This window comes from Podarcis gaigeae (genome assembly GCF_964106915.1).
Source record: "Podarcis gaigeae genome assembly, chromosome: 7".
NCBI lineage: Eukaryota > Metazoa > Chordata > Lepidosauria > Squamata > Lacertidae > Podarcis > Podarcis gaigeae.
This window is the reverse complement of record NC_139683.1, coordinates 86,792,343-86,817,357: the sequence shown is the minus strand read 5'-3', so window position 1 is coordinate 86,817,357 and position 25,015 is coordinate 86,792,343. Positions and strand designations below refer to the sequence as shown.

Below are 25,015 nucleotides of genomic sequence, written 5' to 3'. Positions count from 1 at the left end.
AGGAATGCAGATAAGTACTTGGGCAGTACAGCTGTACAAGACAGCAAAATCTAAATGAAAATTCTAGGCTGTGCTTGATCCCTAATATGAAGAGTCAAATATGATTGAATAATCTCACCTGCTCACCCACTCCCATCTTGGTGGTCTCTGGTCCTTTCTTGGAAAATATGGAAATGTCTGCTCCCTCAGATGTTATAAGAGGTATGATGATGAAATGCATATCTACATGAGTTCAGAGCTACGTAAACTTGGAAGTCTCTCTCTAAAACATCAGCAGACGTGGCACAGCCATCTGACACGCAGGCAAATGAAAGCTTATTTATTCAATAATCACTCCAACCCACTGCAAATCATTCCTCTGGGTTCACTCTACATTTGGAGGATGGAATGGGATCATGTTGCTGGTCGTGACACTGACATCACTGTGTGCTTCTGGTCCATCTGCATCTCCTCCAGCCACAGTGCTGAAGGTCTGAAAATGGGCACCTGCACGTGGAATGGTGTGTGTGCTTAGGTGCTCCACGTGACTTCAGATTTTGCTAGTGCAGGGTTCCTAATCATATGGAGTACTTAGATGTGTCCTGCTGTGTAGCTCTGCTGGCTCCACCTTCTGACATCTTTCAAGGGATAGATGGGGAAATATCTTTGACTCGGGATTTTTTCAAATCATCAGTAGGAATCTGCACAAACTTGTACTTTCCCAGTCTTATTTGAGAAGTGGGGTTGGGGGGGAGGGGGGTTCTTATTTTGTTTTCTTTTTCCATTTTTTATTATTTTTTAAATAATAATTGTAGCTGTAGGTAAAGAGCCACGTTTTATGTTGTTTTTATTTAGCTTTCCAGCAGTTTTATTTGGCTGTTGCTTTGGCTGTTTTGGATCCCCAAAACAGGGTTTCCCTGCGAGTAGGGGAGGTGCAAAAGGTGCCAGCCGAATCCCAGGTTCACAAGTTCCTCCCGCTTCTGATTTCAATGGGTCTTTGCCTTCGCTGTGGCGGTCAGACCCTGTTTTTCACGGAGTAAGTTCCTCCCGATCGGAGGAGCTCAGCCATTGCCGGAGGCGCCAACCCGGAAGTCAGGAATCCTGTCATTGTCAATTAAAGAGTGACAGAGCGTCACTTTAAATTAGGAAGCAGGGGATTTTGACTTGGCATGTAAAATAATTCTATAGCTCAGTCAGCACTCTGATAAGGAGTATAAATATATTTTAGAACAATTTAAAAATCTCTGGAGGACCCTGTAGTCTGCTTTCACTACAGATTTTAAAGAAGATCAGAAGCAGAAGCTTTTTAGATTTGGTTGGAAAGGACACCTGCAATGTCCATTTTTCCCCAACTGCAGCTCAAAGGAAAGCCTGCTATAGCGGATCCCACCACTGCCACCAAAATGTAGCAGATCCCACTGCTGTATACTAATTATGTAACGGATCCCACCATTGTATAACAATTGCGGCAGATCCCACCTACATACCCACTCTATAATATATATATTTTCAACCACCACAGGTTATCTTTTTGGATTTAGTGTGAGGGGGAAATTAGATACCTGGAGACTCAGGTAGAAGCTGATCAAATGAGAAATATTTAACAGAACAAAGTGATTAAAACAAAGGATGTATCAGTAGATAATGTTCTTTCAGTAAACATTCAACCTGTTAATAATAATACTCAATCTAATGGAGGTTACAGGTGTCTAATAAGGAACAGCTTCTTTTAAACTTCAGTTGCTTACGTTCAGTTATTACACTTGAGGTAGGTGTTGTAGGTTTCTAGACTAAACGGTAAATGCTCAGCTTTTTTCGAGTTATTTCACTTCAGTTTCTTAACTTAGTTGTTGCATGGGTGTTACAGCTTAATACTTTGGTTCTTAAACAAGGTGGTACTTCTGTCAGTCTTCCAACCTTTTATCAATCACACTTTGAAATACTTCTAGCAGTATTAACAGATGCAGGAGATCACCACACCCCTCTTAACTGGCTTGGGATTCTTCTCTATCTAGAAGATCTCTCTCCTCCTGGGTGAAATGAGACCCAAGTAGTCTGTATCCTCCTCACAGCTTCTACTTCTCCTGGCTCAAACTCAGCCCTCCAGCGAACTCCTCTTAAACCAACTCTCCATCTCCATCTCCATCTCCATCTCCATCTCCATCTCCATCTCCATCTATCTAACCACTCCCTCAGAAATGGCTCCTTTTATTCTCCACCCCCTCAGGCTTCGCTGTCATGGTAGCCAATCAGAGAGAGGCTCCAGCCCTCTGGTGGAATTCTGAGGTACTGCACCACCAGACTCTGGTCTGGCTCTGCTGTCCATCACACCTGCCTCTGCCCTGAGCCATCTGCAGATGCTAGAGAACCCAGAGGAAGGGAAAGTATTTGTGGCAACTGCTCTTAAAAAGGTATCTAGTATGCCAAGCCAGTAGCTGTAGATGTCGTTTTTGATGGTGACTAAAATATTGCTTCCCAGGAACAGCTCGTGTCTAAAATAGATAGGGAGGAGAATGCTCCTGGCCACAGTTGTCTCCTGAGAATCAAGCAGGCTGGCTAGTGATGATAGGAGTTGTTGTCCAACATATCTGGAGGGTATCAGTTTGGCAAAGTGTGTTGGGATCTGCGAAAGGAAGCTGGGAGCTGCAGAATGCATGAACTCCTTGGTTGGCTTCAAAGTTGCAACTGAACTGCCCAAAGGGCCACTTGTCATTCCTGAGCTGCAGTTTGGCCACCCTTGTAGTAGGAAAACATGAAGTGACTCTACTCACATTCTGCCACCTTCAGCAAACACAACATTTTGCTGGTTATCTTAAAGATTTGTATATTTTTCCCTGTTTCTGAAGTTCAGGTGAGAGTGCTAATCAGAATGTAGCCAAGGCAGCACTTTCCACAAAGAAGAGGGGAGTCTGTGCACCCAGAGGGTCCGTGCGGTAAGCAGAAGCTTTTTAAAAAGAGAGAGAAATGGGGGAGGGGGAATTTCCCCACTCTCCCTCAGTAAAACTATCCATGACTACACTGCATGCCCTCAGTTGTTGCCATACCAGAGCTTGCACAGTATATTTCAAAAAGCCACAGCACAGGTGTCTGTCTGGGAAGTGAGAAGTGGAACCCTGAGGAGCCGGGGGGGGGGGAGAGAATGATATTAGGAAACAGGGGGTGGGAAGCCAATGAGCACCCAGGAGAGGTGATGCAGCCAGAAGAAGCCAGAAGAGTTAGGAGAGAAGGAAGAGAAGATGAAGATGATGAAGATGAAGAAGAAGAGTTTGGACTTGATATCCCACCTTTCACTCCCCTTAAGGTGTCTCAAAACGGCTAACAATCTCCTTTTCCCTTCCTCCCCCACAACAAACACTCTGTGAGGTGAGTGGGGCTGAGAGACTTCAGAGAAGTGTGACTAGCCCAAGGTCACCCAGCAGCTGCAAGTGGAGGAGCGGAGACGCAAACCCAATTCACCAGATTACGAGTCCACTGCTCTTAACCACTACACCACACTGGCTCCCTGTCGATGCAGGAATGACAACAGTTGCCAGGCAGGAGGTGGTGGAAAGTGAACAAGAAAGTGGATATGGTAGCTGAGGTGTAGCAGGACATGCTCCAGAGCAAACCAAAGGAAAGAAATAGGAGACATAGAAGTGGGTGTGGAAGACTGAGCCAGAGGAGGGAGGAAAAAGACAGCCAGGGAAAGGAAAAATATTTGCTGGAGGCCCAACCTGTATGAATCACATTATGAAAATGCACCTCCTCTCTGAACAACTGTACAGATACCTGCAGCTGAGGATTATACTTCATGCATCTGATGAAGAAGACTTCATTCCACAAGGACTCATGCCATGATAAAGCTTCTTAGTGTTTAAGGTGCCACAAGACTCAACAGCAGGAAAAGTGACAATCATTAATGAGTACCTCAAGGGATTTTGATAAGTCAATGATAAGAGGCAAGAAATATATTAAACATTACAAACCTACAGAACCATTTATGGGAGATGTATCATACTTCGAGCACAAGGTGGTGCTATTACACAACACAAAAGAAATAGTCAAGGACCAGAAACTGTTCTCCAGGAGGCCTGTGTCCATGAGACAAAGGAATTTCAAGGAGAAAGGCAGCAGATCTTCATTACAAGCAAATATTTAGAAATTGTGGGTGGAAAAGGCACCACAACCATTTCTAGATTTAAATACAGGATAAAGGATTTGTCTTGCAAACATACACTGGACAATCAACTGTGGCAGTTGTGTTAGAAAGAATCACCCTGCGTTTCAGATCTAACTGGAGGTGAGGCTGGGGGAATGGAAATACATCTCAACCTCAGGCAAGTTATATTTATTTCCTTATATCTCTGTGCATGCGTAGCAATGTGTGAGTCCTTCCGCTATTCAGTGCCAGAGGAAAAGAAAAGTGGGTCTCTGGTAGCAAATGTGCTGAAGGATTTGAGAATGGATGCAAAGGAGCTGTCTGCTCGGAGAGCCCGGCTGGTCTCTAAGAGCTCCAAGCAGTATTTCCAGCTGGATCCTCATTCTGGGGATTTGATATTAAAGGACAAAATAGATCGAGAATCCCTATGTGGTCAGAATGAACCATGTATTCTACTGTCTGAAATCTTGCTGGAAAATCCATGGCAGTTACACAGAATAGAAGTTCAGATAGAGGATGTGAATGATAATTCCCCCAAATTCTCTAAAGATCGATTCCTTCTTGAAATACCTGAGCTCATTCCAACAGCAACTAGATTCCCTTTGGAGAAAGCTCAAGATCCAGACAAAGGAGAAAATGCTGTTCAAAACTACACCCTTAGTCCTAATGAACATTTTAGGCTGGATGTGCGAAGTCACAGTGATGGTACCAGCTACGCAGAATTGGTGTTAGAGAAACCGCTAGACCGTGAGGAGAATCCACAAATTTCCCTTATTCTGTCAGCAGTTGATGGAGGGATCCCCAAAAGAACTGGAACTGCACAAATTATCATTGATGTTCTGGATATCAATGATAATTTTCCTCAGTTTGAACAATCTGTGTACAAAGTGAGACTAATGGAAAACAGCCCACTGAATACACTGATTACTAGAGTTGAAGCCAGTGACAGAGATCTTGGTGCCAATGCTCACATCACTTACTCGTTCAGCCAAGTGCCAGAAAATGTGCTGAGAATGTTCAAGTTAAATAAACAAACTGGAGAACTTACTCTTACAGGGATAATTGATTATGAAGAAATCAATAATTATGAGATGAACATACGAGGTTCGGATGGAGGAGGTCTTTCTGCTTACTGCAAGGTAATTGTGGACATTGAAGATGAGAATGATAATGCTCCAGAGATATCAATCACTTCCATCACCAGTCCCTTACCTGAGGATTCTCCCCCAGACACAGTGGTGGCCCTTTTCAGTGTCACAGATGTGGACTCTGGGGACAGTGGCAGAACTGCCTGCACCACTGACGTCAACCTGCCATTTGTGCTCAAACCCACCGAGAACAACTATTACCAGCTGGTGACCCAACAGCCACTGGACAGAGAACAAGCCTCTGAGTATAACATCACCATCACAGCCACAGACAGGGGCTCTCCCAGACTCACTTCCACAAGAATACTGCATGTTGAAGTGTCAGATGTCAATGACAACCCTCCAGTGTTTGAAAAGCCATTCTATCAAATGGAGTTAAGAGAAAACAATATTCCAGGTCTTCTGATCAATTTGGTCCATGCTGTTGATCTGGACACAGCGCAGAATGCCAAAGTGACCTACTCGCTTTTGCCTGGGAAGGTCAATGATGGCCCCACATCCTCTTACATCTCCATCAACTCTGAAACGGGGAACCTGTATGCCATCCGGTCTCTGGATTATGAGGAAGTAAAAGATTTCCATGTGACGGTGAGGGCTGTGGATTCAGGTTCCCCTCCACTGAGCTCAGAAGTTCCCATCCGCGTTCAGGTCGTGGATGAAAATGACAATGCCCCCTTCATCCTCTACCCTCTCCAGAATGGCACTTCCCCCTCGAATGACCTGGTTCCCCGAGGGGCAGAGACTGGCTACCTGGTCACCAAGGTGGTGGCTGTTGACAGGGATTCTGGCCAGAACTCTTGGCTTTCCTACCAGCTGCTGAAGGCCACAGAACCGGGTCTGTTCACGGTGGGGGCCCAGAATGGAGAAGTGACCACCCTGAGGCCGGTCAGCAACCGAGACAGCTTCAAGCAGAATCTGGTTGTGGTGGTCCGAGACAACGGCCATCCTCCCCAGTCCACCTCTGCCACGCTCAGAATCCTTCTAGTGGACGGCTTCTCTGACCCTTATCTGAAAAGTGTGGCTCTCCCAAAGGAGGAAATTGTGGAGGAGGAAGACCCCAGCCTGACTATGTATCTGATCATCTGCTTGGCTGCCATCTCAAGCATCCTTCTCATTTCTGTGGTGGCGTTTGTTGTAATCAAGTTGCAGAAACGTGAAAAGTTCATAGGAACCTACAACTCTGCAGCCAATTTCCCGGTGGGACCTGATTCCCAGGAGAACTCTGCGGATTCTGGTGCTGGATCTCTATCCCAGGCTTACAACTATGAGGTGTGCTTAGCTGGTGGGTCTCTGAACAGCGAGTTCCGGTTTCTCAGGCCCCTGTTTCCTGTTTTCTCTGTGGAGCCTCCTAACACTCAGCTGAATCCAAGGAGGTTCAATGATTCTGACCGAGCCCCAAGTCATCCAGAGGAAAGTCAACATGGGGTTCAGGTGAGAGTACCATTTGAATGGTTTAATTTCAAATCTTTCTCTCTCTAGTTTGATAATAATTTTTATTAAATTTTCAATTTTCAATTTTACATTTCCAAATAAACATTTAAAATATACCATGACTTCCCTTCTCCTTCCATGATTCATTTTTCATATGCCTATTTTACTATAAGCATTCAAATAAGTTTTCCACTTTTATCTCCATCAAAAATTATTTACTCTGTTGAATTTATCATAATGCTGCCAGTGTTTTCAGCTGTATGCAGTCATTTTTCATATATTCAATAAATGTTTTCCACTCTTCTTTAAATGTATGTTCCTGCTCTCTTATACTATGTGCTAAATCTGAACGTTCTCCATATACTGTCAACTTAAGTTGCCGATCCTCTTCATTTGGGACCTTGCTCATTTTCCTTTTTTGGGCTAAGAAAGCACGGGCTGAAATTGTTGCATACATAAATAACCTTTTCTGACAACTAGGAATTTCAGTTTCAGTTTTTCCCAACCAAAAGCACTCTGGGTTGTTTTTTTTTGGGTGGGGGGAGGAAGTAGTTTTAAACATTTTTTTCCAATTTATTATAATTCATTTCCCCATATACTTTTACCTTTTTACATGTCCACCACATGTGAAAAACGTTCCCTCCGCTTCTTTACACTTCCAACATGTATCTGATTCTGTTTTATAAATCTTAGCCAACCTACTCGGAATTTGAAACTCTTCCGATTTCTTTTCTATTCAGTTTTACCTGTTTCCTTCTGTTATTGTTGCATCTTTTCTTGCATAGAGGGATAATATAAACAGTTGTATTAGTATTTTGTGGTTTGATGTGCTATAGAATAACTTCATAACATCTTTAAATCCTCTTTATGGGAGGAGGAAGTATCACACAAAAGCTAAGAGGCAGGTTGCTTCCATATGACCTGTTTATTGAATATCCACTCTTACTACTTTAAAAAAAGAAAGAAAGGGGGAAGGGGAAGGGGATAAATGAGGGGAAAAGAACATAGCTGTGTATACAAATTGATATAGTGTTACTATCCTAATACTTAGGTAAAGGTAAAGGTACCCCTGCCCGTACGGGCCAGTCTTGACAGACTCTGGGGTTGTGCGCCCATCTCACTCAAGAGGCCAGGGGCCAGCGTTGTCCGGAGGCACTTCCGGGTCACGTGGCCAGCGTGACATCGCTGCTCTGGCGAGCCAGAGCCGCACACGGAGGACCCTGTAGTCTGCTTTCACTACAGATTTTAAAGAAGATCAGAAGCAGAAGCTTTTTAGATTTGGTTGGAAAGGACACCTGCAATGTCCATTTTTCCCCAACTGCAGCTCAAAGGAAAGCCTGCTATAGCGGATCCCACCACTGCCACCAAAATGTAGCAGATCCCACTGCTGTATACTAATTATGTAACGGATCCCACCATTGTATAACAATTGCGGCAGATCCCACCTACATACCCACTCTATAATATATATATTTTCAACCACCACAGGTTATCTTTTTGGATTTAGTGTGAGGGGGAAATTAGATACCTGGAGACTCAGGTAGAAGCTGATCAAATGAGAAATATTTAACAGAACAAAGTGATTAAAACAAAGGATGTATCAGTAGATAATGTTCTTTCAGTAAACATTCAACCTGTTAATAATAATACTCAATCAAATGGAGGTTACAGGTGTCTAATAAGGAACAGCTTCTTACAAACTTCAGTTGCTTATGTTCAGTTATTACGCTTGAGGTAGGTGTTGTAGGTTTCTAGACTAAACGGTAAATGCTCAGCTTTTTTCGAGTTATTTCACTTCAGTTTCTTAACTTAGTTGTTGCATGGGTGTTACAGCTTAATACTTTGGTTCTTAAACAAGGTGGTACTTCTGTCAGTCTTCCAACCTTTTATCAATCACACTTTGAAATACTTCTAGCAGTATTAACAGATGCAGGAGATCACCACACCCCTCTTAAATGGCTTGGGATTCTTCTCTATCTAGAAGATCTCTCTCCTCCTGGGTGAAATGAGACCTAAGTAGTCTGTATCCTCCTCACAGCTTCTACTTCTCCTGGCTCAAACTCAGCCCTCCAGTGAACTCCTCTTAAACGAACTCTCCATCTCCATCTCCATCTCCATCTAACCACTCCCTCAGAAATGGCTCTTTTTATTCTCCACCCCCTCAGGCTTCGCTGTCATGGTAGCCAATCAGAGAGAGGGTCGAGCCCTCTGGTGGAATTCTGAGGTACTGCACCACCAGACTCTGGTCTGGCTCTGCTGTCCATCACACCTGCCTCTGCCCTGAGCCATCTGCAGATGCTAGAGAACCCAGAAGAAGGGAAAGTATTTGTGGCAACTGCTCTTAAAAAGGTATCTAGTATGCCAAGCCAGTAGCTGTAGCTGTCGTTTTTGATGGTGACTAAAATATTGCTTCCCAGGAACAGCTCGTGTCTAAAATAGATAGGGAGGAGAATGCTCCTGGCCACAGTTGTCTCCTGAGAATCAAGCAGGCTGGCTAGTGATGATAGGAGTTGTTGTCCAACATATCTGGAGGGTATCAGTTTGGCAAAGTGTGCTGGGATCTGCGAGAGGAAGCTGGGAGCTGCAGAATGCATGAACTCCTTGGTTGGCTTTACAGTTGCAACTGAACTGCCCAAAGGGCCACTTGTCATTCCCGAGCTGCGGTTTGGCCACCCTTGTAGTAGGAAAACATGAAGCGACCCTACCCACTTCCTGCAACGTCCTACCACCTACAGCAGACACAACATTTTGCTGGTTATCTTTAAATTATTTATGGAGCATCAAGCATAAAGAATTGTGCATTTCCCCCTGTTTCTGAAGTTCAGGTGAGAGTTCCAATCAGAATGTAGCCAAGGCAGCACTTTCCACAAAGAAGAGGTGTCTGTCTGGGAAGTGAGAAGTGAAACCCTGAGGAGCCGGGGGGGGGGCAATGATATTAGGAAACAGGGGGTGGGAAGCCAATGAGCACCCAGGAGAGGTGATGCAGCCAGAAGAAGCTACCAAGAGGTAGGAGAGAAGGAAGAGAAGATGAAGATGATGATGATGATGATGATGAAGAAGAAGAGGAGGAGGAAGAAGAGTTTGGACTTGATATCCCACCTTTCACTCCCCTTAAGGTGTCTCAAAGCGGCTAACAATCTCCTTTTCCCTTCCTCCCCCACAACAAACACTCTGTGAGGTGAGTGAGGCTGAGAGACTTCAGAGAAGTGTGACTAGCTCAAGGTCACCCAGCAGCTGCAAGTGGAGGAGCGGGGAAGCAAACCCGGTTCACCAGATTACGAGTCCACTGCTCTTAACCACTACACCACACTGGCTCCCTGTCGATGCAGGAATGACAACAGTTGCCAGGCAGGAGGTGGTGGAAAGTGAACAAGAAAGTGGATATGGTAGCTAAGGTGTAGCAGGACATGCTCCAGAGCAAACCAAAGAAAAGAAATAGGAGACACAGAAGTGGGTGTGGAAGACTGAGCCAGAGGAGGGAGGAAAAAGACAGCCAGGGAAAGGAAAAATATTTGCTGGAGGCCCAACCTGTATGAATCACATTATGAAAATGCACCTCCTCTCTGAACAACTGTACAGATACCTGCAGCTGAGGATTATACTTCATGCATCTGATGAAGAAGACTTCAGTCCACATGGACTCATGCCATAATAAAGCTTCTTAGTGTTTAAGGTGCCACAAGACTCAACAGCAGGAAAAGTGACAATCATTAATGAGTACCTCAAGGGATTTTGATAAGTCAATGATAAGAGGCAAGAAATATATTAAACATTACAAACCTACACAACCATTTATGGGAGATGTATCATACTTCGAGCACAAGGTGGTGCTATTACACAACACAAAAGAAATAGTCAAGGACCAGAAACTGTTCTCCAGGAGGCCTGTGTCCGCGAGACAAAGGAATCTCAAGGAGAAAGGCAGCAGATCTTCATTACAAGCAAATATTTAGAAATTGTGGATGGAAAAGGCAACACAACCATTTCTAGATTTAAATACAGGATAAAGGATTTGTCTTGCAAACATACACTGGACAATCAACTGTGGCAGTTGTGTTAGAAAGAATCACTCTGCGTTTCAGATCTAACTGGAGGTGAGGCTGGGGGAATGGAAATACATCTCAACCTCAGGCAAGTTATATTTATTTCCTTATATCTCTGTGCATGCGTAGCAATGTGTGAGTCCTTCCGCTATTCAGTGCCAGAGGAAAAGAAAAATGGGTTTCTGGTGGCAAATGTGCTAAAAGATTTGAGAGTGGATGCAAAGGAGCTGTCTGCTCGGAGAGCCCGGCTGGTTTCTAAGAGCTCCAAGCAGTATTTCCAGCTGGATCCTCATTCTGGGGATGTGACAGTAAAGGATAAAATAGATCGGGAGTCCCTGTGTGGTCAGAATGAACCTTGTGTTCTATTGTCTGAAATAGTGCTGGAAAATCCATTGCAGCTACACAGAATTGAAGTTCAGATAGAGGACGTGAATGATAATTCCCCCAAATTCTCTAAAAATCAATTCCTTCTTGAAATACCTGAGCAGACTCCTGTGGATATCACATTTCCTTTGGAAAGAGCAGAAGATCCAGATAAAGGAAAAAATGCTGTTCAGAACTACACCCTTAGTCCTAATGAACATTTTAGGCTTGATGTGCAAAGTCACAGTGATGGTAGCAAATATGCAGAATTGCTGTTAGAGAAACCGCTAGACCGTGAGGAGAATCCACAGATTTCCCTTATTCTGTCAGCAGTTGATGGAGGAATCCCAAAAAGAACTGGAACAGCACAAATAATCATTGATGTTCTGGATAACAATGATAACTTGCCTCAGTTTCCACAACCTGAGTACAAAGTGAAACTAAAGGAAAATAGCCCATTGGATACACTAGTCACAAAAGTGGAAGCCACTGACAGGGATTTTGGTTCCAATGCTCACATCACTTACTATTTCAGTCAAGTGTCAGAAAATGTGTTGAGATTGTTCAAGTTAAATAAACACAATGGAGAACTTACTGTTACAGGGACAATTGATTATGAAGAAATCTCAAATTATGTAATGAAAATCAGAGCTACAGATGGAGGAGGCCTTTCTGCTTACTGCAAAGTCATTGTAGAGATTGAGGATGAGAACGACAATGCTCCAGAGATTACCATCACATCCATCACCAGTCCCTTACCTGAGGACTCTCCCCCAGACACAGTGGTGGCCCTTTTCAGTGTGACAGACGTGGACTCTGGAGACAGTGGCAGAACTGCCTGCACCACTGAAGTCAACCTGCCATTTGTGCTCAAACCCACCGAGAACAACTATTACCAGCTAGTGACCCAACAGCCACTGGACAGAGAACAAGCCTCTGAGTATAACATCACCATCACAGCAACAGACAGGGGCTCTCCCAGACTCACTTCCACAAGAATACTTCATGTTGAAGTGTCAGATGTCAATGACAACCCTCCAATGTTTGAAAAGCCATTCTATCAAATGCAGTTAAGAGAAAACAATATTCCTGGTCTTCTGATCAATTCGGTCCATGCTGTTGATCTGGACACAGCGCAGAATGCCAAGGTGACCTACTCGCTTTTGCCTGGGAAGGTCAATGATGGCCCCACTTCCTCTTACATCTCCATCAACTCTGAAACGGGGAACCTGTATGCCATCCGGTCTCTGGATTATGAGGAAGTACAAGATTTCCAGGTGACGGTGAGGGCTGTGGATTCAGGTTCCCCTCCACTGAGCTCAGAAGTTCCCATCCGCGTTCAGGTTGTGGATGAAAATGACAATGCCCCCTTCATCCTCTACCCTCTCCAGAATGGCACTTCCCCCTCGAATGACCTGGTTCCCCGAGGGGCAGAGACTGGCTACCTGGTCACCAAGGTGGTGGCTGTGGACAGGGATTCTGGCCAGAACTCTTGGCTTTCCTACCAGCTGCTGAAGGCCACAGAACCGGGTCTGTTCACGGTGGGGGCCCAGAATGGAGAAGTGACCACCCTGAGGCCGGTCAGCAACCGAGACAGCTTCAAGCAGAATCTGATTGTGGTGGTCCGAGACAACGGCCATCCTCCCCAGTCCACCTCTGCCACGCTCAGAATCCTGCTAGTGGACGGCTTCTCTGACCCTAATCTGAAAAGTGTGGCTCTCCCAAAGGAGGAAACAGTGGCGGAGGAAGACCCAAGCCTGACTATGTATTTGATCATCTGCTTGGCTGCCATCTCAAGCATCTTTCTCATTTCTGTGGTGGCGTTTGTTGTAATCAAGTTGCAGAAACGTGAAAAGTTCATAGGAACCTACAACTCTGGAGCCAATTTCCCGGTGGGACCTGATTCCCAGGAGAACTCTGCGGATTCTGGTGCTGGATCTCTATCCCAGGCTTACAACTATGAGGTGTGCTTAGCTGGTGGGTCTCTGAACAGCGAGTTCCGGTTTCTCAGGCCCCTGTTTCCTGTTTTCTCTGTGGAGCCTCCTAACACTCAGGTGAATGCAAGGAGTTCCAATGATTCTGACGGAGTCCCCAGTCATGCAGGTGAAAGTCAACATGGGGTTCAGGTGAGAGTACCATTTGAATGGTTTAATTTCAAATATTTCTCTCTCTAGTTTGATAATAATTTTTATTAAATTTTATTTTTACATTTCCAAATAAACATTTAAAATATCCCATGACTTCCTTTCTCCTTCCATGATTCACTTTTCATATCCCTGTTTTACTATAAGCATTCAAATAAGTTTTCCACTTTTATCTCCATCAAAAATTATTTACTCTGTTGTATTAATCTTAGTGCTGCCAGCATTAGCATTCATTTTTTCTTATATTCAGTAAATGTTTTCCACTCTTCTTTAAATGTATGTTCGTCTTGCTCTCTTATTCTATGTGCTAAATCTGAACGTTCTGCATTTTCTGTCAACTTGAGTTGCTGATCCTCTTCAGTTGGGACCTTGCTCACTTTCCATTTGGGGGCTAAGAAAGCACAGACCCCAATTGTTGCATACATAAATAACTTTTTCCGACACCTAGGAATTTCAGTCAACAAAAAGCGGAAAGTAGTTTTAAAATCCCCCCCGCTTTCTTATAAATCATATATACTTTTACCTTTTTACATGTCCACCACATGTGAAAAAATATTCCCTCCATTTACACTTCCAACATGTATTTGATTCTGATTTATAAATCTTAGCCAACTCAGAGTTTGAAACTCTTCCGATTTCTTTTTTATTCAGTTTTACCTGTTTCCTTGTATTCTGTTATTGTTGTTTCTTTCCTTGCAGAGAGGGTTGTAAATTGTTGTATTAATATTTTGGTTTGATGGCCTATAGAACATCTTCATAACATTTTTAAACCTTCTGTATGGGAGGAGGAAGTATCACACAAAAGCTGAGATGTAGGTTGCTTCCATATGACCTGTTTATTGAATATCCATTCTTACTACTTTTTTAAAAAAAGAAATAAACTTATAAAGGGGGGAGGGGGGAGAAGTGAGGAAAAAGGAACACAGCTGTGTATATAAATTGATATGGTATTATTATCCTAATACTTATGAAGATATTAATAGCCTGCTACATTATCTGTGTGCAGGCCATATGGAATCAAACAAAAGTTATCATACACTTTCCAAGGCATTTTACTGTCACTTTCGTTATTGCAAAATGTTTGACGGGGGGGGAGGGAGGGGGGAGATTGTTCCACAAGAGCACAATATGCATCCTGAATTTCCCTGTATGAGATTGAATCCCATGCACAACAGTGTAGAAAAACCACAGAAGGTAATGCATTCTTTTGTTATATCTGCACTCATTCATATGGAAAAGAGGCATCTTCCTACTAATAAAAAAGTATTTTATGAACAGAGAACAGTGAATCTGAACCTTTCCTGTTCAGTATAATGTGCGCTGCATTCAGTGTTATTTACTGAATCTTAGTGGCTTTTCTTTGCTCAGCCACACGGTGGTAGTACAGGCAAAGACATGAACTGGAATTCAGAATTTTGTGAAGGAACTCACAGGAAGCCATGAGCAAAAAGGTGGCTGGAAGAAAGGACGGGTGACTTTCATATGCGATAAAGAGATAACATAAAGCACAGCAAAGCCATTCATTTCCACAGCAGCAGAGATTATCATTGGAAGACTGTCAGAAACTTCATCTTTTGGCCAGAGATTCTTGAGCCATGGGAGACAGCTACAGAAAGGAACAAGGTCTGTATTTTTTGCTTTTCCTTTGTCTTCCTGGAGCACTGAGTATTTCACTTCACTATTCTGTGCCTGAAGAAAAGAAAAGGGGGTCTGTGGTGGCTAATGTGCTGGAGGATTTGAAACTGGGAAAAGGGGAGCTGTCAGCTCGCAGAGCCCAGCTGGTTTCTAAGAACACTAAGCAATATTTTCGTATGGATACCAAGACTGGGAATTTGTTGATAAATGATAAAATAGACAGAGAAACATTATGTGGCCAGACTGATCCTTGCTTATTACAGTCTGAAATTGTGTTACAAAATCCCTTAAAGATCTTCAGTACTGAAGTCAAGATAGAAGATGTGAATGATAATGTCCCCAAATTCTCTAAAAAGGCATTTGATCTGGAAATTCCTGAGAATGTCCCTCCAAATACTCATTTCCCTTTGGAATTTGCCCAAGATGCGGACCTGGGAATGAATAACATCCAAAACTACACTCTCAGTCCCAATGAGCATTTCATGCTTAGCATGGAGAGCAACAAAAATGGAAACAAGTATGTGGATCTTGTCCTGGAGAAGCCGCTGGACAGGGAGAAGGAGCCACACTTTGAACTGACTCTCACGGCTGTGGATGGAGGGGAGCCACAGAGAACAGGCACAGTTCAAATAAATATTGATGTTCTTGACAATAATGACAACTTTCCTCAGTTTACCCAGTCTGAATACAAAGCTAGGTTAAAAGAAAACAGCCCACGGGGTACTCTGGTCCTCAAAGTGGAAGCTACAGATTTGGATTTTGGCTCAAATTCTCAGATCACCTACTCATTCAACCGGGTACCAGAAGAAATATATGATCTGTTTCACCTAAATGAAATCACAGGGGAAATCACCCTTTCTGGTCAGCTTGATTATGAAAAAGAAACCAGCTATGACATGAACATTAGAGCAACAGATGGAGGGGGTCTCTCAGGTCACTGCAAGGTCCTGGTAGACGTTGAAGACGTGAATGATAATGTCCCTGAAGTGTCTGTCATATCCATCACTAGTCCTTTGGCAGAGGATTCTCCCCTGGAGACACTTGTGGCTCTCTTCAGTGTTGCAGACCAAGACTCCAGAGACAATGGCAGAACATTGTGCTCTGTAGAAGTAAACCTTCCTTTTGTCTTAAAACCCACCATGAATAACTATTACCAGCTTGTGGTCCAAAGTCCCTTGGACAGAGAGAAGGTCTCAGAGTATAATATCACCATCACAGCCGTTGACCAGGGCTCTCCCAGGCTCACTTCAACAAGAGTTATTAATGTTCAAATCTCAGATATCAATGACAACCCTCCAGTATTTGAAACGTCTTCATGTGAAATGCAGATACGGGAAAACAATATTCCAGGACTGCTCATTGGCTCAGTCCGTGCTGCTGATCTGGACACCGAGAAGAATGCCAAGGTCACCTACTCCCTTTTGCCTGGGAAGGTCACTGATGGCCTTGTGGCCTCTTACATCTCGGTCAACTCTGAAAGCGGAAATCTGTATGCCCTCCGATCTCTGGATTATGAGCAGACCAAAGATTTCAAAGTGACGGTGAGGGCTACAGATGGAGGGTCTCCTCCCCTCAGCTCAGAAGTTACTGTCCGAGTCGTAATCCTAGACGAAAACGACAACGCTCCCTTCTTCCTCTACCCTCTTCAGAACAGCACATCCCCCTGCAATGAGCTGGTGCCCAAGTCGGTGGAGGCCGGCTACCTGGTCACCAAGGTGGTGGCTGTGGATGGAGATTCTGGCCAGAACTCGTGGCTTTCCTATGAGCTGCTGAAGGCCACAGACCCTGGTCTTTTCAGCATAGGAGCCCAGAATGGGGAAGTGAGAACCAGGAGAGCCCTGAGCGAGCGAGACACCAGCAAGCAGAGACTCCTGATCGTGGTCAGGGACAACGGGCTCCCTCCCCGGAGCAGCACTGCCATGCTCCATGTCCTTCCCATGGGTGGCTTTTCGGATCCTTATATGAAGGCTGTGGAGGTCAGTAAAGAGGAGCAGGAAGAAGATGGGAGCTTGACCTTGTACTTGGTGATCTGCCTGGCTGCCGTCTCCTTTGTCTTCCTCGTCTGCATTGTTTCCTTGGCTGCCATCAAGATCTGCAGGAGGGATCCCAGGGAAAGTTTTATCGCTGCCCCTCCTCACTTCCCACCTGCCAGACCCGACATCCCAGAGAACTGTGGCGATTCTCAGAGCGGGTCTCTTTCCAGGAGTTACCACTACGATGTGTGCTTAACCGGGGGGTCCTTGAGCAGCGAGTTCAGGTTCCTCAGGCCCCTCATTCCTGTATTTTCTGTGGGGGACCCAAACCTCAATGTGAACCAGACCCCTCCTTCTGCTTCCCAAGATATTCCTAATCTGGTGGAAGAAAAAGAATCAGAGGAAAAGGTGAAATAATTTCCAAATACTCCAGTTAGTCACTTTGACATTGGTAATTCTTTTTGCTTGGTAATTAGGCGTATCAGATGTTCTTGTGTTGCTTTTGAAATCTATTGACAATATATTTTACATTTTAGAGCATGCTTCATTTTAAAAATCATTTGTTTATTTCAAGTCAATTTGAAACTTTTTTTCTCATTTCCCTCTGTCTTCATCGCTGGTCCATCCTCTCCATCTGATATTTCCTCTCTCCTCCTCTCTTCTTCCACCCTTCCATTTCTCAGGCAGGCTACCTCTTCCCAGCCCATGGTTGAATTCAGATATTTTTCCTTCAGCCCTCCTGCTATTTAGGTCCTCTGCCTTTGGACTTTCTGTATATTAAAACTCACTCAGAACATCATAGCCACTGCAGATACACCAATGTGTCCCAGAATATACATACCTCCAAGGTGTGGACGACATACCTGTAGCTGCAGCTGCTGAAGTACCTGCACACAGGAGCCCTGGTTAGAGCAGGCTTCCCAGTTATATACATGGCATTATTTAGAGGGTCTTCTTGCTGGTGGCACCCCACCTGTGGAATTGCCTTCCAGGGGAGGATCTCTGAATACCCTTTTCAGGGTTAGATTACCTTTTTATTTATCCAGGCCTTTTAAACAATTTGAGCAAACAAATCTGGTCTCTCATAGTTCTCTGCTTTATAATTTGAACTGCTAATATGTTAAGGGCAAGCAGGCTGACTTGTAATCTGCCACTACTGTGTAATGAACAATGTGGGACCGGGGAACATAAGAAGCAATATAGAAATCTGCCTTTTAATGAGTCAAATCTTTAGTCCATCTATCTCAGAAATGTCTGGCAGCAGCTCTCCAGGATTTCAGACAGGTGTCTTTTCGGACCTACCTGAGGATGCCAGGGTTTGAATCTGGCATCTTTTGTGTGCAGAGCAGTTTTTTTTACCACTGAACAACAAGCCCTTTGATGTAAGAATCAGGTTCTGCAGTTTATAGTTTCAAAATGGTTCAGCAGACTGAATCAAAACCCTGCATTGTTAACACCTTTAAGGATGGTCCATACCAAACCTAGGATAGAAATGATAAGGAATGACTTGTTTTGAATGAGTTGTTTGTGTAATGAGGGTGGCAAATTGGCAGGTGCTGTGCATTTTCTTCCATCTACTTCACTGGGGGGCTTTTTCTGGAAAGGTTTCTCTTTTGGATTGTATATTTTGCAAAATGGTTTCTTGACTAAGGTCAACAGGAAAGTCTAGTATGTGTTTTAATCCAATGGTAGTGAAATATATTCATTTTGTTTATTTAAAATGCTTTTTTTTGGCCAATGATAGCCAATAGGATTTCATTATGGTGTCTCCACCCTGAAAGAGATGGTCAAGTGGAGGGACATTTGTGCAGTTAGCAAGTGAGTTTCAGGTGAAGAGGATCAGTCAGACACTGACAGAGTGTGGCTGAGTGAGGGACAGAAAGGCGAAGGGGGAAGGAGATGAAAAAGTGCTATATGCTCATAGCTGTGGCTGATTTGGCTGATTTGGCTGATTTGTCAAGGCGGATTTGGCTGAATCACATCCCACCACTATAATGAGAAACGAGGAGTGGAGGCATTAAGTTCTGTGGCTTATACTTTGAAACTTGGCAACATATGTTTTGTATAGTGCCTTCCTGCAAGTGCAGGACATGATTAGACATGGTTAAGATTGTGCTGTAAGATCTGCTGAACAGAACACTCAGCCGTGCACAGACCCTGTAACCTGAGTTCCCATCAGACTGGTGTGAGATCAAGCACATCAGAAGCCTTTACCATTGCTTGGAAGAGACTCTTGATGTTCCCTGCATTCTCCATACCCTCAGCACAAATTAAAGAAGCAACTAGGTCTATCCCCTGAGCCAACAAGCATGTGCTAGAGAACCCAGAAGTGGGGAAGAGGCTTGGTGGCAACTACATATGTCTAGACAGCATCTTTGGACCACAGCATATGATGATGACTAGGGCTGCAATCCTAACCCCACTTACCTAGGAATAAGCACCATTCAGTTGAATAGTACTTTCCTCTGATTAGACATGGTTGTTCTGTTCCTATATGATTCTTCAAATGATATTTCATTGGAGCAAATATCATGTCCTATAAACAACTTCCACACCACATGATGGATCACGAAGTATTTAGAAACTTGTCTCTCATTGTGTTCTACAAGATCTGTATTTTCTTAGGTTATGAAATTTATACATAAAGTATAAATATCAACATAAACATCTATATTAAGTATATGCATTATGGCAAGTGTCCTACTGTATTTCTACCCATGGCTGATTGGAGTGCCATGTGTTGACTGAACTCTGTGTATGCGGATATGCCAGGTGTCACAAGGTGGGAGGCCCAACTGACTGGGGATAAGATCTGACACAGAGGTTCCTCTCTGGGCCCCAGCTATAGAGAACGTTCAGCTGGGAAAGAGGGGAGTAGAGAAAGAATGTCCCATGGGGAAGGGAAGCAAGAGAGAGAAAGAATAGAGGGTTTGTGTGGGGCACTGAACTGTTTTACTAACCTGTGCAACATTTTCTACTGGGCTTCTACTTTCATATATCTCATTTCATTTCATATATTTCATATATTTCATTTCATATATCTCATGGAACCCAGTTCAATGAGTAGAAAGTAACAGTGACTCTTCCTCACATGCCTATGTTTACAGATGAATGCAAACTTTATATTGAAAAGCACATATTCATCTTCTGTGAGGAACCGAAAGGACTGAATGGTCAGGGAAACCTTAATAATACAGAATGCTAACATGTCTGGAAGAGCGTGTGTGTGGCGTATACTTTAGAGAAAGAGGGGGAGTTGCTTGTAGGACATGACGTTTGTTCCAATGAAATGCCTTTTGAAGAATCAAAGAGGAACAGAACATTTACAGATGAATGCAAACTTCATATTCAAATGTGTATATTCATCAGTCAGTCATCATGGCTGGGAACTCTCCTTCATTCCAAGCCTCTCTTTGCCTTTTTAGCAGATAGACTGATTTTATTTATTTATTTTTACATTAATAATGTAAAAGTTGTTCGATGTGGTCTACATAGTTCTCCTGCTTCACATTTTATCCTCCCAGCAGCCTTGTGGGTACTGTAGGTTAGGCTGTGATGGAGGGTGGTGGTGGTTGGGGAAACAAACATTAGGAGGTTTTAGTAGCCTAAGAAATGTAAAACATGACAGAATAATTTTGGGAGCAGGAAGAAGGTTCCAAGGATTGTATTCAACTACGGTAAGTGGAACTCAAAGAGGTCCCACTGAGACCAATGGATGTAAGAAACAAAGAAAAAAAGATCATGCGCATTGATTTCATTGCATGTACACTGTGAATGACTTAGCTGGACACAAATCATACAGCCCATATTGTGTCTGCAGGAACTCATGGAAGTAATGGTAGGGTGATAATACTATAATTTCTCACCAAATCGTCATCATCATCAAAAGGAGAAAAATATATGTTTTACTGTATTTCATATCTCAGGTGCTAAAGATGCTAGAAACTCTTAAAAAGAAAGAAAGCTGGGAATATGGGGTTTATGGTCCATTGGGGTGGCTGTTCTCTTGCATCTCCACATGGATGCTCATGTTTACCAGCTCTTATTCTGGAAAATATTTTGTTTTTTGCAATGCCATAACATAGTTCAAACACAAGGTGGTGGTATTGCACAAGATAAAAGAAGGAAATTGGGGAACAGCCGCTGCTCTCCTCAAGAGCTGAAGCCATTAGACAAAGGAATCAGCACAGGAAAAAGAGCAGGTCCCATTGCAAGCCAGTCTTCAGAAATTCAGTAGGAATAAGCAGGACACAGTGTCACATTCAGAAGATAAATACAGTTAAGAAGATACACGCCTTGGAATAGAGAAGAGGACAATGCCTTGCATTTCAGGAGGAGAAGCTGGGAGAATGGAAATGCACCTCAAGATCAGGCAAGTTTGGTCTTTTTCCCTGTATCTCTGTGCATGCATAGCAATGTGTGAGTCTTTCCGCTATTCAGTGCCAGAGGAGGAGAAAAGGGGGTCTCTGGTAGCGAATGTGCTAAAAGATTTGAGAGTGGATGCAAAGGAGCTGTCTGCTCGGAGAGCCAGGCTGGTTTCTAAGAGCTCCAAGCAGTATTTCCAGCTGGATCCTCATTCTGGAGATGTGACAGTAAAGGATAAAATAGATCGGGAGTCCCTGTGTGGTCAGAATGAACCATGTATTCTACTGTCTGAAATAGTGCTGGAAAATCCATTGCAGCTGCATAGAATTGAAGTTCAGATAGAGGATGTGAATGATAATTCCCCCCAATTCTCTAAAAATCAATTTATTTTTGAAATATCAGAGCAAATTCCAACAAATACCCGATTTCCTTTGGAGAAAGCTCAAGACTCAGACAAAGGAGAAAATTCTGTTCAGAACTATACACTTAGTCCTAATGAACATTTTATGCTGAATTTGAAAAGTCACAGCGATGGTAGCAAATATGCAGAACTGGTGCTAGAGAAACCGCTAGACCGTGAGGTGAATCCACACATTCATCTTACTCTGTCAGCTATCGATGGGGGGATCCCAAAAAGAACTGGAACAGCACAGCTTCTCATCAATATTCTGGATGCTAATGATAATGTACCTCAGTTTTCACAATCTGAGTACAAAGTGAAAGTAATGGAAAACAGCCCATTGGATACATTGGTCGCAAAAGTGGAAGCCACTGACAGGGATTTTGGTTCCTATGCTCACATCACTTATTCCTTCAGTGAAGTTCCAGAAAATGTGTTGAGATCATTCAAGTTAAACAAACACACTGGGGAACTTACTGTTGTAGGGATGACTGACTATGAAGAAATCACCAGTTATGAGATGCACATCAAAGCCTCAGATGGAGGAGGGCTTTCTGCTTATTGCAAAGTAATTGTAGACATTGAAGATGAGAATGATAATGCTCCAGAGATATCAATCACTTCCATCACCAGTCCCTTACCTGAGGATTCTCCCCCAGACACAGTGGTGGCCCTTTTCAGTGTCACAGATGTGGACTCTGGGGACAGTGGCAAAACTGCCTGCACCACTGAAGTCAACCTGCCATTTTTGCTCAAACCCACAGAGAACAACTATTACCAGCTGGTGATCCAACAGCCACTGGACAGAGAAAAAGTCAGTGAATATAACATTACTATCACAGCCACTGACCAGGGCTCTCCCAGACTCACTTCCACAATAATACTTCATGTTCAAATCTCAGATGTCAATGACAACCCTCCAGTGTTTGAAAAGCCATTCTATGAAATGCAGTTAAGAGAAAACAATATTCCTGGTCTTCTGATCAATTCAGTCCATGCTGTTGATCTGGACACGGCGCAGAATGCCAAAGTGACCTACTCGCTTTTGCCTGGGAAGGTCAATGATGGCCCCACATCCTCTTACATCTCCATCAACTCTGAGACGGGGAACCTGTATGCCATCCGGTCTCTGGATTATGAGGAAGTACAAGATTTCCAGGTGACGGTGAGGGCTGTGGATTCAGGTTCCCCTCCACTGAGCTCAGAAGTTCCCATCCGCGTTCGGGTTGTGGATGAAAATGACAATGCCCCCTTCATCCTCTACCCTCTCCAGAATGGCACTTCCCCCTCGAATGACCTGGTTCCCCGAGGGGCAGAGACTGGCTACCTGGTCACCAAGGTGGTGGCTGTGGACAGGGATTCTGGCCAGAACTCTTGGCTTTCCTACCAGCTGCTGAAGGCCACAGAACCGGGTCTGTTCACGGTGGGGGCCCAGAATGGAGAAGTGACCACCCTGAGGCCGGTCAGCAACCGAGACAGCTTCAAGCAGAATCTGATTGTGGTGGTCCGAGACAACGGCCATCCTCCCCAGTCCACCTCTGCCACGCTCAGAATCCTGCTAGTGGACGGCTTCTCTGACCCTTATCTGAAAAGTGTGGCTCTCCCAAAGGAGGAAACCGTGGAGGAGGAAAACCCCAGCCTGACTATGTATCTGATCATCTGCTTGGCTGCCATCTCAAGCATCTTTCTCATTTCTGTGCTGGCGTTTGTTGTAATCAAGTTGCAGAAACGTGAAAAGTTCATAGGAACCTATAATTCTGCAGCCAATTTCCCGGTGGGACCTGATTCCCAGGAGAACTCTGCGGATTCTGGTGCTGGATCTCTATCCCAGGCTTACAACTATGAGGTGTGCTTAGCTGGTGGGTCTCTGAACAGCGAGTTCCGGTTTCTCAGGCCCCTATTTCCTGTTTTCTCTGTGGAGCCTCCTAACACTCAGCTGAATCTAAGGAGTTCCAATGATTCTGAAGGAGTCCCCAGTCATGCAGGTGAAAGTCAACATGGGGTTCAGGTGAGAGTACCATTTGAATGGTTTAATTTCAAATTTCTCTCTCTCTAGTTTGATAATAATGTTTATTAAATCTTCATTTTCACATTTTCAAATAAGCCTTTAAAATATCCCATGACTTCCCTTCTCCTTCCATTATTCACTTTTCATATCCCTGTTTTACTATAAGCATTCAAAAAAAATTCCACTTTTACCTCCATCAAAAATTATTTTCTCTATTGAAATTATCTTAGTGCTGCCAGTGTTTTAAGCTGTATACAGTCATTTTTCATATATTCAGTAAATGTTTTCCACTCTTCTTTAAATGTATGTTCGTCTTGCTCTCTTATTCTATGTGCTAAATCTGAACGTTCTGCATTTTCTGTCAACTTAAGTTGCCGATAAGGGACGCAGGTGGCGCTGTGGGTTAAAGCCTCAGCGCTTAGGACTTGCCGATCGAAAGGTCGGCGGTTCGAATCCCTGCGGCGGGGTGCGCTCCCGCTGCTCGGTCCCAGCGCCTGCCAACCTAGCAGTTCGAAAGCACCTCCGGGTGCAAGTAGATAAATAGGGATCGCTTACCAGCGGGAAGGTAAACGGCGTTTCCGTGGGTGGCTCTGGCTCGCCAGATTCAGCTTTGTCACGCTGGCCACGTGACCCGGAAGTGTCTCCGGACAGCGCTGGCCCCTGGCCTCTTGAGTGAGATGGGCGCACAACCCCAGAGTCTGTCAAGACTGGCCCGTACGGGCAGGGGTACCTTTACCTTTACCTTTAAGTTGCCGATCCTCTTCAGTTGGGACCTTGCTCACTTTCCATTTTGGGGCTAAGAAAGCACAGACCCCAATTGTTGCATACATAAATAACTTTTTCTGACACCTAGGAATTTTAGTTTGGGGTTTTCCCAACAAAAAGGACTCTGGTGTTTGTGTTTTTTGGAAAAGTAGTTTCAAACATTTTTTTCAACTTATTATATATCACTTCCCCATATACTTTTGCCTTTTTACATGTCCACCATATGTGAAAAAAAAGTTCCCTCCGTTTCTTTACACTTCCAACACGTATCTAATTCTGTTTTATAAATCTTAGCCAACCTACTCTGAATTAAATACCAACTATTAATGATTTTCAAATTACTATCTTTCAATTAATAACATTTTCTCTCTATAGTTTGGTCCCCTTATATCTGTGAGGCGCAAGTCTGAATTCAGCTGAGTGCAGGAAATCTGAATGCACATTTGAAATTCTTCCCATATTTTTCCTGTTCAGTTTACCTGTGTCGTTGTATTCTGTATTGTTGTTTCTGCCCTTGCATAGAGGGATATAGACTTCCATATTAATAATTTTGTGGTTTGATGTGCTATAGAATAACTTCATAACCTCTTTAAACTCTCTGTATGGGAGGGGGGTGTCACGCA

The 25,015-nt window shown here is 43.8% G+C and overlaps 3 protein-coding genes and 2 pseudogenes across 5 annotated transcripts in view; all 5 read left to right on the top strand.

Annotated features, from left to right (window-relative positions):
• Window positions 1–6,744, top strand: part of LOC310849389 (protocadherin beta-16 pseudogene) — a 227,134-nt pseudogene extending 220,390 nt beyond the window's left edge. Inside the window, exon 2 of the transcript XR_014568715.1 lies at window positions 4,086–6,744. The product of XR_014568715.1 is annotated as a protocadherin beta-16 pseudogene (transcript). The remainder of the gene's footprint in view (window positions 1–4,085) is intronic.
• The window catches only part of LOC310849420 (uncharacterized protein), a 79,414-nt gene that overhangs the window by 12,136 nt on the left and 42,263 nt on the right, over window positions 1–25,015 (top strand). The gene's annotated exons all lie outside the window — the stretch shown is intronic.
• LOC310848861 (protocadherin beta-16-like) overlaps window positions 10,575–25,015 on the top strand; it is a 53,438-nt gene continuing 38,997 nt past the window's right edge. Inside the window, exon 1 of the mRNA XM_083748414.1 lies at window positions 10,575–13,228. Coding sequence (XP_083604540.1) covers window positions 10,805–13,228 — 2,424 coding nt within the window. The 5' untranslated portion in view covers window positions 10,575–10,804. The remainder of the gene's footprint in view (window positions 13,229–25,015) is intronic.
• Window positions 14,842–17,301, top strand: LOC310849388 (protocadherin beta-16-like; the record flags this gene model as incomplete). The annotated part of the gene is made up of 1 exon (XM_083749552.1): window positions 14,842–17,301. The coding sequence occupies one exon, from the start codon at window positions 14,842–14,844 to the stop codon at window positions 17,269–17,271; it is 2,430 nt and encodes an 809-aa protein (XP_083605678.1). The 3' UTR covers window positions 17,272–17,301.
• On the top strand, window positions 20,666–23,766 carry LOC310848857 (protocadherin beta-16 pseudogene; annotated as a pseudogene). Its single transcript has one exon. The product of its transcript is annotated as a protocadherin beta-16 pseudogene (transcript).